General features: G+C 41.2%; 1 protein-coding gene across 1 annotated transcript in view; it reads right to left on the minus strand.

The window, feature by feature from the left end:
- grm1a (glutamate receptor, metabotropic 1a) overlaps nucleotides 1–12,590 on the minus strand; it is a 33,566-nt gene extending 20,976 nt beyond the window's left edge. Inside the window, exons 1-3 of the mRNA XM_031727525.2 lie at nucleotides 12,532–12,590; nucleotides 10,822–11,662; nucleotides 7,916–8,165 (exon numbers count right to left, since the gene is read on the minus strand). Coding sequence (XP_031583385.2) covers nucleotides 7,916–8,165; nucleotides 10,822–11,551 — 980 coding nt within the window. The 5' untranslated portion in view covers nucleotides 11,552–11,662; nucleotides 12,532–12,590. The remainder of the gene's footprint in view (nucleotides 1–7,915; nucleotides 8,166–10,821; nucleotides 11,663–12,531) is intronic.
- Nucleotides 12,591–14,334: the final 1,744 nt, after the last annotated feature.

The following is a 14,334-nucleotide window of genomic DNA, read 5'->3' on the forward strand; positions in this document are numbered from 1 at the left end:
ATCTTATAATTACCATCTTTGTTACTGTTGTTGCTGGGAGGAATTTTTCAGATGTCAGCCGTATTTTCTGAGAAGGGACTATTGTGCTGTATTCTGTGGAGCCCCCGCTGACAGACTGAGTGACAGATCTGCAGCGAGACGATCATACCAACTCCATCTCGAGGCCAAACAAAATCTCCATGGCGACTGCAGCACAAGCAGCGCACGAGCCTTTTGTTCCAGCGGTACTGTAAGCCCTATTCTCCTAACAAACAAACATACTGCCCTTAATTCATGAAACTAAACTTTCCTTAGAGCAGGGGGTGGTCACAAAAAAGAGGGTCACGTCACAGACTGAGGATCTCGCCAGGCCTCGTGTTGCCTTCCACACCTTCGCTCTCTATCTCGAATCTTTGCATTCAGAACTGATTTATCAGTCACGACTTTGCTGCAAACTGGATGTCTAACAAAAGGAAGCTGCTGCTTGAAAGCAAACATGAAGCGCATCACCAATAAAGAGGAGAATCTGAGATGGTGAAAACACTAACGCAGTACATGAAAAGCACTCTTCTGAAGTGTTGGATTTAAGTTTGAAACCATCACCAAATGGGGAAAAAAAGATTTTAACTCCTTAAACTTGATATCCAAAGAGTTTCCTTTACCTTGCATATATTTTTTTTAAAGATTTGACTCAGTGAGAGCTATTATGGGTTACGCCCAAGCAGAATAAATCAGAAATTTAGCCCTAAACCTTTCCGAATCTACAGTTCTGGATGGCAAATATACCCGTTTATTTTGGCGGTGTTTTCAGTGCTATATTGCCAGAGATAACATCGCTCTTTGCTGAAGCCCTGCAATTTGCCAAATTACTCGCAAGAAGAAGTCAATAGGCAAAATTCCACATCCTCCACGCTTTCCTTCCTGAGATGGGGAGGAGATGAGAGCCTTAGAGATGATGGAAAAAAGCCTCTAAATGTGTCCCACCACAACTCCTCTCTCTCAGTCTCTCTGTCTCTCTGTCTCTCATTCCTGCCTTAAACATTTCATTTATTCCGGCTCAGCGTCCCCTTATTACAGAAAATGGAACAGGACAGGCAAATGCAGAAATGCATGTGACGCACACAATACGGGCTTGCAGCTTTCTTCGCACCTCAGTGCCGTCTCAAAAGATGCAGTCATACTGCGTTAATGACCGGTGCCAAGCTATTGCAGAGGCAGAACATCCGCATTCCTGTGTCAGTGTCCATTTTGTCAGGAATAAAACACAAACAAGAAGTGAGCAGTCAAAATGGGACCAGGACCAAAACTGCGTTTGTAAGACAGGGACAGAAATGAGCGTTACATGTGGAAAAGCAGCTTATGCAAATGATGTTTAGTAATAACAGCATTCAAGCAGCATTAGCGGGAGAGAGAAAACGAATGATGCTAATTGCAAGAGAGCAAGCAGGCAGGCAAATGAGTAGGTGGATGCACTCCATGCTGCCATTCAGAAACCAAGCACGGTAAGCCTACTGGGGAAGAGACTTTAGAGGCAATGATAATGACACCGTACAGTAAATGTGCATCCAGCTTTCGAACATTTCAGAAACTACAGCTCAGCAGACAGAGCTGAACTGAAATTAACATTCCAGATTCAGAGGTTTCCTGAGACTGTGAGAGAGTCTAATGGTGTTGGCCCCGAGGAGCCCTCAGTTAAACACACACGGCACACAAACACACACACTCACTACGCTGTCAGATTCGTTAATGATGCATTTCTGTCACATCTGCAATCTGCAACAAATCCTGCGAAACATGCTGCTGTGTTATACGGAATACAAGCTTTACAGTAAAACACTGTCAGCTGTTTGGCTGCCATTATGCTGATCCGAGTGTAAAATATAACTCAATATATTATATATCACTCTGTGTAAAATGTACCAGTATCTGAAAAAGACAAGGATGTCTTTTTGTCACATTTTGAGAATAAAGTTGAAATTTTAGGAAAAACGTTGTACTTGTGAGAGTAAAATCCACCTTTAAGATCAGGGCTGGCATGCTTTCTAAAGAATAAAGTGAAGTCAGCTTCAGTTTGCACAACACAGAAGCTAAAACCAGTGAAGTCAGTGTCACGTGGCTGCAGTTTATTGGACTAATCTATGTGTCACCTACCTAAGCGCTACACCTTCACGCCTAAACAACTTGAACAAGTGTCCTATTGTGCATTATGATGCAACCTAGCCTCCCTGTACTACACAAAGATTTAAACATCGATGAGGCCACTCAGGCCACTAATGTCCTGAAAAAGAAGCAATTTGCTTGTTAATAAAACCAGTTTTAAAGTATAAAATATGATGAACCCACCAGCACAAGGCTTTTTATAAAGGAATGTCATCTTTATTCTGTAATTAGACATTACTCTGAAATTAGTACTTCAACTTTATTTTGAATATATTGACTTTAATCCCTTACTCAATTATTTTACTTCTAATATTTCCCCCGTTTTCACCTATTATGCCTTTGTAATCTTTAGGGTTCAGCTCTATTGTGAAAAAGCAATTTCCAGTATTTTTACAGCAAATTCCTGACTAACTAATTTAATTAAAGGTATATTTTCCATGTAATTTTGTTATGTATGGACAATGTAAAACGTTACATAATAGAAATTTACAAATTTACTTGCTTTGATATCCATTCTGACTATACCAAGCACATTTTCCTTAATGATTTTTTAAATAAATTAAACTTTGATTTGATGTTTTTTAGGTGCGTTTAATAAAAGTTATGACTTTTGAGGGTGCAGAATCATGTTTTTGATTGTGGAAGTTACAGCTTACATAAAAGTCTACATTTTCAGATGTACTGATGAGAGTTTCCATTACATGATGGTTCATTTTTTCCGTGTTTTTGAAAGCGGGCACTGTGCACATTAAAAGTTAAGAGAGCCTGTTCTCGAGTTAGACAAGAGGTGTACGTGACTCAGCTGCAGACTTGCAGTTCCATCAGAATTTCCCGGAGCTTTTAAATATATGGGACTGGATAGAAAGGTTCAGTGTACAATGATACATCCAAATTAGATTAATTCATTTGTCACTTTGTTAATTTACTTGCCAACGTCCAAGGAGTCTTTTGTTTAACATAGATTTGAGTAAATGATGCTGCTGTTTTCCCTGTGAGATCAAAAATGAGAGGAATTACTCAAACTACTGAGAAGCAACAAAAAACTGGACCGGTCGCAGTATTATGATAATAAACTAACACAGCCTGTTCCCTCTAACGTTTCAGTTTGTTACCTCTTCTTCTTCTCCTCCCCTATGTGTCTCCATAAACGTCTGACTAAGTTACACTTACTCTTTTCTTCATGCTTTGCTTATGCTTTTACGTTTCACTCTGTCTCATCTTCTGCGGAACATATTATTACCTAATAGAAGAGAAAAAATTTGAAATGTACTTGAAACACAACAAGAAGATGGACATCAGTGTTTTCTTGATTGGAATGAAGTAGATAATCTATGTTGCCACTGTGTCTTGGCAGCTCCCTGACAGAATATATGGATGGAATAAATATTGTCTCTTTATGCAATGTGTGTGTGTAACATATGCCTGCAGCAACAAAGTAATAGAAGCAAATGATTGGCAAAATCATGATTGACAACAGAGAGAGAAAAACAAGAGGCCCTCTGACTGACAATACGAGAGTGGAGTGGATGTAAAGTGTGGAAGTAATGCAGAGCAGCGACCGCAGATAAGGGATGAAGTGGGTCGAGCACGTCGCCACACCTGGCCCTCGTCTGAAGAGCAGGTTAGCTGCACAGAACAACAAAGGCTCTCAGATTCAAACATCCCCGAATGCCCACTTGTAGTTTATGCAGCCACTGCGGTATTGTGTTTGTGTCTGCTTCTGTGGTGCTCTGTGATCACCGTAAAACACGAGACAAGGAAAAGAAAACCGCAGCGTTCCCTGCTTTTGAACACTGCAAACATTTCGGTCCGGTGCACCACTTACACTCCTTTATTGTTTTTAATGCCAAGTAAAATGAAATGGGGACGTGCATAAAGTTTCAAAAGAAATTGGCCGCAGTATCTGCCTCACTGGTTTTGCTTCATTATCCTTAAAAAAAATACACCAACTATGTTAAATTGGTGTCATATTTTACACTCAAATATTCTCAGATGTACCCTTACCACAAAAACAATAGGATAATTGTGATGAAGTGTAATGCTTTTTACTCGCACTTAGATTTTAATTAGTACACTGATTGGCCTGATGAGGACAGTATTTGGAAGTTTTATTATTTTGGTGAAAAAAAGCAGTGAAAGCCTCAAGTGTGCCTGTGTGATTTTGAAAGAAAATTACGCTTCTATTCCATCCTGACTGTTGCTGATATTATTCCTGGCTATGGTCTGTTTTAACTTTTCTGATATTAAGCATTTTGTGGTGATTTTAGGGAGATATAGTTGAACTTGAGACCTTGAATGAACTTCCGTGGTGTAGACCATGTGAAGGACGTTTTTGCGGTAATACAGAGAAGCTTTTTTGACTGGTTACTGAAGCTAATGAGGAAGTTCAATAAGGAAGGATTGCAATCACTTATCTGCCTGCTTTCCTGGGTGTTCGGTCGTTCGTCTATTATTTACACCACTTCCGCTTTCCCATGCTGTCAAACTCAATGTTGACACCAATGCTGACACTAGTTGAATCATCTTTTTGTCCACCTTCTTCGAACCAGTCAGTCACCACTCCACGTGCTTAAAATCTCACAGCTCATCGGTCACCGTCCCTTTCATGCTTTTGTCCGCTCAACCCACCTCCTCCCACCGTGGTCACTCAGATCTGTCCTAATTCCTATCACCAGGATTACGTTCTGCTATGTGGAGTGGATGTAAAGTGTGTAATCGCCAAATAGATTAATTGAATTCTGTATCTCAATAAATCGTGTTCGGTTCTTCTTGAACTGGTGTCTCAGTATATAAGGCAGAAAGAAGATTATTACCATATTACCAGGTTTAACTTGATATTATGAGATGTTTATTTACACACCCAGCAGGCATGGAGCAACATTTGTCATGTTTTTGTCCTCAGTTATGTTTAAAAGCCACTTGTTAACTTTGTCTGCCTACCATTTGGTGCTGGTACTGGGTTTTTTGTGGCTCTTTCCACTGAAATCAGCTACCTGCTGCCACTACAAACAATGCGGGACTGTAAGACTAAAACAGTGCGCTGAGTTATTGTCAGCTCTTCATTACAAGTGACCTACTTTCCCACATATTGCATAGTGCCAAAAAATTGATCACGGCATGCAAAGTCATCTAAAATGTGCAGAGGACTTCTTTATTTCTTTTCTTTTCTTTTCACTGGGCCCTTTTTGCTTTTTGTGGTAGATTACCACTTTTATTAGAACTCGCACACATGCACACACAAAAAAAGCACAAACATAAACAGACGCACACGCAGCTCGTAAAAGCTTCCTCAGAGGTGAAAGCATAAACTACGAAAACAAGCTTCTCTTTGATAAGCTAATACCTGTGTGCCAGCTTCATTCATGCACACACATGGCTTTGCATGTGTTGGCCCTCACTCTCTCCATCTCTCTCTGTCTCTCTCTCTCTTTGACCCAGAAGCATTTCTTCTGCCCATCGAGACTTTCACAGAAGCTAAAAAAAGACACACTTTTCCCATCTCCTATGGAGGAAAGAGAAGAGTAAAGATATGGGAAGCAATGCAGCCGATCCCAGAGTGTCATTATAATAGATAATTTAAAAGGCTTGTAAAAAAAGAAAGAGTGCCATCCTCTGCTATGAACCTAAATATGCATGTGTGCATTGAACATGGCATATTCAATCAAAAGAGACGCTCCTGATGAGAGCACCACGTGTCTTCTCTTCATATACCGAGGCGAAACATGGAACAGGAAGTCAGAAAGGCGTCTTTGTTGCCAATGGCAATGACAGGAAACAAATGCTCTAATCACACCAGCAAATCTTTAAGTGTGTGCAAGAGAATTAGATTCGGCAAACAGTCACTGACAGATTTTATCTAATGCAACAGCAGTTTTTTTATTCACAACCTAAAGACAACTTAAAGTTTAAAGATAAGCATTTTTCTTGGTGACAACTTGTAATAGAGGGCACCTGATAAGTAAGTGGTTAGTGATCATACCACATGAGTGCAAATGCCATCAACAGTTTGTCCCAAATTCATTTGCAAGTCAATCAGAGCTTTACTTCATATCATTCTCCTGCTACTTATCACCTTTTTCTTTAGCTTTCTACATACTGCTAAGTAATAAAGGGAAAATTGTCATGAAAAGACCAACAGAAGTATAGAATGTATCTTAAATATTTTTAACTTCCCTCCCTTGTAAAGTGGTTCTCAGCACCAGAACAAACAGTGTCCATGGAAATCCACTAACACAGTGTTTCAATTCACCATGTTGAAGCAGCTGGGGTCTAAAACAATGAAAGGTGAGGCTTTGGCTACACAAACAAAACTTATATTAGACTGATATGTGTACAATAAACAGTTATTATAATTATACTTGTTGACAGAAAAAACTGTATGCTATTGCACCTTATCGGCTTCAGTTGAAACTGATGCAACACTTGAACATCAATGGTAATAAAGAGGAAGTGATTCTGTCTAAACACACTACTCTGTAATGAAAACCACCATCTAGTTAAGAGGACGAGTTTACTGATGTCAACAAATATAACAGAACACACAAGTCCATTTTTAAACTTCAGCTGCTGACTGACACGTGTGAGGTAAACACCGAAATGCACATTGAGTCCTCCTTTAAAACATGTTTCATGCACAGAGCTTTGATTCCACATTAAATGTGCGTTGCAGAGTTTGTGACAAGAGCATGCAACAAACAAAGAGCCAATAGTTGTTAACTGCAAAAGGATTTTCACGTGCAATTAACCCATTTAACATCCAGTGTTGAATTGGTTCGTACATTTTTATAAGTGTAGAACAATAACAGTTTTATTCTGTGAGAATTACCTGGACTATGACCAAGATTTTGATATGAGTGAACATACAAAAATGAAGGAAGTCACTGTACTGTATTGGTTTTACTAGGCTTATGAGTTTGATTTGCATTCATTCAGGATTCAGCTACAAAGTCATCCTCAGCAGTCTAATCATCATCATCATCAGTAAGGACTCTGTGAGCACAGGTTTCCTTAGCCAGCCATTTAGCCATTTAAGTAACTTAACGGTATATGTAAAATATTACATTTAAGGTGGATATGTTTTGCCATATGTATCAAAATACATATTAACAGTACTGTGCATATGGCTGAAATAGTCTACAATAGAGAAGTGCCAAAAACCTCTTCCTTCTCTGAAATGAAGAGTGAAAGATGCTGCAGGAATAAACTGAAAATTAGCATCAAATACGCTGTGACTTTTATTGACAACTGTGAATGTTCCTTGAGGATGATTTCATGGTGTAATGTGACACTATACTAGTGTGTGAGACAACTCTACTTGCCCTTTTCCAGTGACTAAGCCACCACCAGAAATGACAGAGACAGTAAGGAAGAGAAGAAATATGGAAAAGAAAGGACTGGGTGAATATCCGAGGAGGATGTGTAATAATAAAAGGGATCAATTCTTATAAAGAAGCTGGATTCAGTATGAGCTTCATGTATAATCACATTTGAATATAAGAAATGACTGCTACTGCCTTAAAATAAAGACAAATATGACGAAGCATGGACACGGAGAGAATGGACTTGAGGCATTGTTTGCAGCTTTTTTGGCAACAGAAATGCCAATTATTCATTGTTGGAGAACATTTCTATTCAGTGCTATTGGTATGTGGTCTAATTCTTCTCAGTTGCCTTGGCGACATGCACATCAGGAGGACAACGCAGCATCTCGCAGCCTTCCAAAGGCAGGCTCTAAATTGTTCAATAAAAGGCAAAAAAATTTAAAATACCCACACACCTGCCAACAAGGAGGAACTCTCCATAAACCTCGAGCCGCCTCATGGCCATCAGCAGACCTCGGACAGTCATGCCCTCGCAGAAACACACCACCACACGAGCTTTGGGTAGTCGCTCCCGTAATTTCCTCAAAAGGCGGTCATAATGTTTCTCCCCTGCGTTACTGTAGATCTTGTCCGAGTGAGCAATGCACAAGCCTTCTTGAGAAGCCAGCTCCTTGAAAGCCTCCATGCCACTCTCCCCATAGTTTCCTGCAGGTGACGCAACAAAAGAGACAGTGAGAATAACGAAATTTTAAATGGCGTCCAATAAAATGTATCTTCAGTGTCTTGTAATCCCATTTCTTAATGATGGGTCCATTTTCAGTCATTGAGAGCTTAAAAGATGAAGCTTTCATCTGTGATTGGGATACAATCCACATCTTGGTGTTTTGCATTGCATGCCTTTTTATATGCAATAACACACTGGCATCATTAAATATGAGTAATTGCTTTTAACCACACATCTCTAATTATTGTGCTGATGGACAACAAGTGTTTAAAGCACCCCACCCCCCACCCCTCCCACCAGTTGTTCACTGTAACAAGCCCTGACCGAGTTGAAGCTCTGATCCACTGATAATGAGTGTGAGAGTCGGCCGGCTAGTGATTGCAATCATAGCCAAGAGGGGTGAAGATCGTTGTCCTTGCTTAACAGCATGCTATCCCAATCAAGAGCACGGCAAAGCTGCTGAGCCTAAATCTTCTATTTTCATGTGAACTACTTTTCTTGACTAATGCGTCAAGAGCTGGATTTCGGATGAAGCCAACGGATCTTTAGCAAGATACCTGGATTGTACAGACAAGTCAATCAGCTGTGCATGCAGGAACACCAACTTGCATTTGATTGTGTTTGTTATCAAAAGGGAATTAAAAGCACCTTTAAATAAAAATGTGTAAACATTTGGCTGTGTGATTGGCTTCACTGCCCCCACCCCCGTCCCCCCCCAAACATGGGTGATGGAGAAAAAGTATTCTGTCTGTGCATGGCATGGCTTTACAGAGCGAGGAAGACAGCAGCTGACACAGGCATCACACTAAAGCATTTATTCTGACACAATGTGGCCACGTGTTGGTTTTCCGATAGCCCTTTGATGATATTTTCAATTGCCTCGTTTCATTCTTCCACTGGTAAATGGAAATAATGATATCCAATTATTTTACTCTTTCCATCTCAGCTGTGAGACAGGTGGGTGGTGGTGCATTAGTTGACAGGCCTTTTGACAATGACCACCAAAAACCCACTCGGAGCATTGCAACCAGACAGATGATAATCGGGACAGGTAATTTATGCAATTTCACAGCCCTAGCTGTTGCTACTGGCAACAAGCTGCAATTATAACTTGAATAAGGTGGCAGGGAGTAGGAACTCGTGGGCTTAAGACAGTCGTGACCACAGTTTCAGAGATAAATAAAGATAGCTCAAAACAAATTAGTGGATTTACACTGGACTTCTCAAAGGTCGAGTACGGTCGGCATAAGGCAAAATATATTAAGTCTGAATAAACTAAAAGATAGAATGCCTACAGTTAATTAAATCTTAAAAGTTTATATTGTGCAAAAGTAGATTACTGTAATAATAACTGAAAAAGTGATGCCGTATGCAATGAAATTCACCCTCCCCTGACTGTGCTCTCATCACTCTTAAATTATGACTTCAGTCCCACAGGATCCTGCTGTAGGTACATTGAAGGTCAGACAGCTGACGCCACCTAGATGTGCCTCCAGGTACTACACCTCCCTAACTCCCTATCTTCATCTATCTGATAGCAACCTGTGTCAAAGCCCATCTGCAACACCTGACTATAATAGGACTTTCCAAAGATGTTTTACACTCCCCATGAGTATGCAGTTCCTCAGGGGGGATCCTGGGTAATGTAGCCTGTCACTCATAATTTGGGCGCACAGTCGATGACTGTGTGTTCACCAAGACTTTAATGAAAACCCTTGGACATAATTCATGTCACAGTAATTACTTTGTCTTCCCAACCTGTCACTCCTTTTTACCTCCCGTCTCTGCCATAATGCACTGGTAAGACTTCTTGAGACAAAAGTGAGCCCGCTGTGTGAGACATGATATTCATTTTAATTTATATGCACTGAGAGGAATTTTAAGAACTAACGTCATTTTTCAGTCCAGTCTCACCCTTCACACTTAACAGTTTAAAATTTCCACAAGAACACCTACATTTTTAATGTTAATAAAGGTCCTGCTAGATTTCTACTTTTTCAACTTGTAATGATGACTTTAATAACACTGATGAGAAAGTCCAGCTTTGGATCCCAATACTGTAACATCATGCCAATATGAAGAAAAAAAAAAAACAGACGGTCCGATATGTAGTCACCTTACACAGTCGTGCATGTTTGTTTGTTTGTTTTTTTGCGAGCAAGGCACCCATAATTCTGTTTTAGTATATATGAGATGCTTTGCTGTACGTGAGGCCAACACAACCCTCCAAACTAATGAGGGTCTACACTTATTACAGAGATGTGGATGTATTTGCCAAAAAAGTTAGAGACTGTCAGGAAGGTGCAATGTGATATTCAAAGAGAAGTAAAATAGTAATCAAATGTCTTAGACCAGCTACCTTGAATTTAAAAAAAAACATACTCGTGAAGCTATTTTTAAATATAAATATAAAAATATATGTAGTAGCCCTTCACACTTGGACAATCAAACACCCAGGATTGGCACAACATCTTATACAAAAGCTGGACATGTGTCACTGTCAAGCTCCAAACTCTGTGATCAATTACAGCATTGCTGTGATGCTTCACTATGTTGTCCACTAATAGACTGCGAGACTATGGGTGAATTATTCTACTGTTGTGGTGATGTTAGAGATGAGCAGTAATAGGCTCTCACCCTCAGTGTGCACTGCAGACACATAGGTCCAGTTGTAATGCTTCACAATGTCCAGCATGGCCCGAGCCTGAAGGGTGTCTGAAGGAACGACCCTCAGGAAGTACTTGAACAAAGTCTTGTCACTCAGGTCGATGCTGGTGGCAGAGTAGGCAATCTGCGGGATGTTGAAAAGCTGCAACAGGTTTTGCACCTGAATAGCCACAGAGCTGGATCCGGGTCCGATCACACCAGCGATAGGTTTCTTGGTAGGTGGTGGCTGGTTGGATGGGGTACCGTCAATGCACCATTTGGACCCGTCCTTATCATCCCGGATGGAGATGAGGGAGTCCCGGATGAACTCGATGCTCTGCTCCAGGGCGACAGACGAGTGCCAGCAGGAGTCCCGGATCTCACAGCCAAGGCTGATGTTGGGGAGCAGGTTGGGGTCGGCGTTAATTCGGTCCAAAGTGTGGAACATGGCCTCGACCCTCTGTATGCCGTACTGCTCGCGCACGTCCCCGCACTTCCGCTCGGCCACCTTCTCAGCAGACGGCTGGTGGTGGACGGAGAAGAGCGCGCCGATGATCACGTCTCCGTCCATGCGAGCCACGGAGCGGGAAACAGCGCGTGGGACCACCGACCGCTCATAGATGCTGCTGCTGTGGGAGAGCACGAGAACCCGAAAGAAACACGCGGGGAGACACAGGAGAGCTAAGAGACCCATCTTTACGCGTGCCATGTTGCGCCACATCGCGTGAGCCGTGCCAACTGTGCAGGCATATCATCTGCTGTCTGCCAGTACTTCCACGCTTATCCCATCCATGACCTGCGAGCACGACACCTGGGAGGCATCCACGCACACCTGCGGGGAAACAAGACAAACTGCTGTGACGTGCAAGCTAGGAGAAACGAGGACAGATGTGCCAAACGTTTATGTATAAAGAGTTGACTAAGCACGCATGCTCCTTTACATCAACGCCCTGCTTCACATTCCTACAGCTGGCAGCCCTCCTTATCCCGCTATTATCAACCACCAGATGCGAGATGCCATTGAGCAAGGCATTCAAAACGGACACCCAGCTGGTCTATGGCCAACAGTGGTTCAACAGTACTACTGTCTGGTCTGCCAAGCCTCTACATCTATTTAACACGTGCGGAGACAGTCCGTTACTTCAAAACCTCTCAGACAATACGGTGTTTTCATTGCAAATGATCGCTTGCTATTTTGTGCGGATGCTGGCTCTGCCATCCACAAGATCAGGCAGGCTGCCGATTTCAGGACCGTGGACAGCGCGCTTTCCAAACACGTTACAAGGACGTCTTTGGGACTACTGCCTGCACTCGTCATCCCCTCACAGACGCATTCTTCACGATTTGACTCATCTAATTTCTAATGAAAGCCGAACAATAGAAACTATTATACGAATCGGCATCTATGTGAGTTTAATACGAGGAAGCCTACAAGATAGACGATATACATATAAACATATTATTATTATCCGTCGTCCAGCCTAAGGTACCTCTCGGTTTAAATGAATAATAATAATAATAATAATAATAATAATAATAATAATAATAATAATGATAAACAAACTAAGCTGTTACCTTTATAATAGGAAGCATGACATGACATGTTCTTATTGTCACCTTTAATCAATCCATGTTTCCCATTCTGCTACAAACACCATGCACATTCAAACATGTTTTTTTTCCTGGTGTGTCAAAACTTACCTGAATCCTTGAGACATGTCGCGTGCCTTCATCCGTCTTCTGTAGCGCGTGGTCTTCGGCGGTATTAGACTTGAGTCTCTCTCTCTCTCTCTCTTCCCCCCTCTCTCTCTTTCTCTCCGTGTCTCTCTCTCTCGTATTTCTTGCTTGCTCTCTCGACTCCAAACATGAAAATGAAGATCCCCCTCTGCAAGTGTCACCCCTTCCCCCTCCCCGTGTCTAAGCCCATAAATCTTGCAAGGTTTTATGAGAGATAAGAATACGAGCATATGAGCAAAATCTGTATTTAAACATAACGCACAAAAAAAATGCATCTTCTGAGCGTTTTGTGACGTCAGGTGAGCAGGGCACTGAAAACAATTATTCTGTAGCTGTACATGTGTGCGTGGATGTTTGTGTTGGACACAGGCTTTTGTATGTCATTATTTCAATTAACTTGTATTTTGTCACTTGTTTTATTTTGAAAGGGAGAAAGAACATCAGATTAGTCTGAAGTCTGGCGTTACCCACCATTTTCAGTCATTTGACAGCTGAAGAGAATTTTAGGACGCTGAGATGAGAAGTGCAAACAACAAACAGAGAGGAGCCTGCTTCTCATATCTCCACTCACTTGAGTTTACTTGAGGCCTCTGGCTCCAGCACGAAAAAGAAGCCGTGGATGTTTTCAGCACGGAGTAGAGTCTGTTGCGCCATCTAGCGTTTGGTTGAAGGAGCTCGATGACTTATCAGTCATTAGGTCAACAAAAGCCGGCCACGGATCTCAACTTTTCGACCCTTAAGCAGATTCAAAGAGCTGCAATTGGGACGTAAGATCTAATTTTTATGTATTTTTAAATAATTACTCCCTGTCAGTTATGATTACAGAGAGGAATCTGAAATAATTTCGCTTAAATCTGAGTTGAATTTGGTAATTGTTTCATCTTTACCCATCCATTATCATAAGCAAAGGTTTCCCTCCCGAGAGGCATGTATTCTCAAGTAGTGGGCCCTGTCGTGACTCACGCCAGGCGGTATGAATCAAAAATAAACTTATACAAAGGCGTCACTACTGCCATTGCTGGTGCCCAGGGCTCCGGGAGCGAGCATCTGATATTGAACCTGAATAGAAGTGACATGTTTAAGAAGGAGACACTGCTGGATACTGCAGCTAGCTGTGGGCGGGGACTTCAGCCTGAGTGGGTGGACCGCAAGGCTTTGTAGCAACCACTTAAGAGTGATATTATTTAGATTATGCAATATTAGTGAAAACAGATAAGAAAAAAACCCTTAAATTTATTTTATAAACTGGGTATTGTATGTTTGATGTCCATTTAGATCAGGGGTGTCATACATAAGGCCAAAATCGGCAAGGCCAAGACAGGACAGCTTTAGAAAATGTGAACTTTTAATTGTATTTTCATGTTTTACAGCTTTTCAAATTATACCTTCTCCCTTCAGTTGGATTCATACCACATATATACTTCACTTCTTACACTGAGTCCAAAAAAAAGGACATTTTCTGTGAAAATGAAAACTTTATATTTTATAATTATAAGACAGTCTGGGAAAAATAACTGCTGGAACCTTTTCTGTAATTTCACACATTTATCATGTTTTTTATGGGTCCGGCCCACTTAAGATTAAAGTCACCTTATGTGGCCTATGATGCAAAATGAGTTTGACATTCCTGATTTAGACTTTGCATTGTTTCCACCTTCTGCTATTAATACAGTGGCTGCTTATGCTTGCAAAAAGAGACATTTAAAAAAAAATAGATAAATCACCCACAAAACACTCTTACCTAGCTATTTTACATCTTCAAAACCT

Source organism: Oreochromis aureus, linkage group 15 (assembly GCF_013358895.1).
Source record: "Oreochromis aureus strain Israel breed Guangdong linkage group 15, ZZ_aureus, whole genome shotgun sequence".
NCBI lineage: Eukaryota > Metazoa > Chordata > Actinopteri > Cichliformes > Cichlidae > Oreochromis > Oreochromis aureus.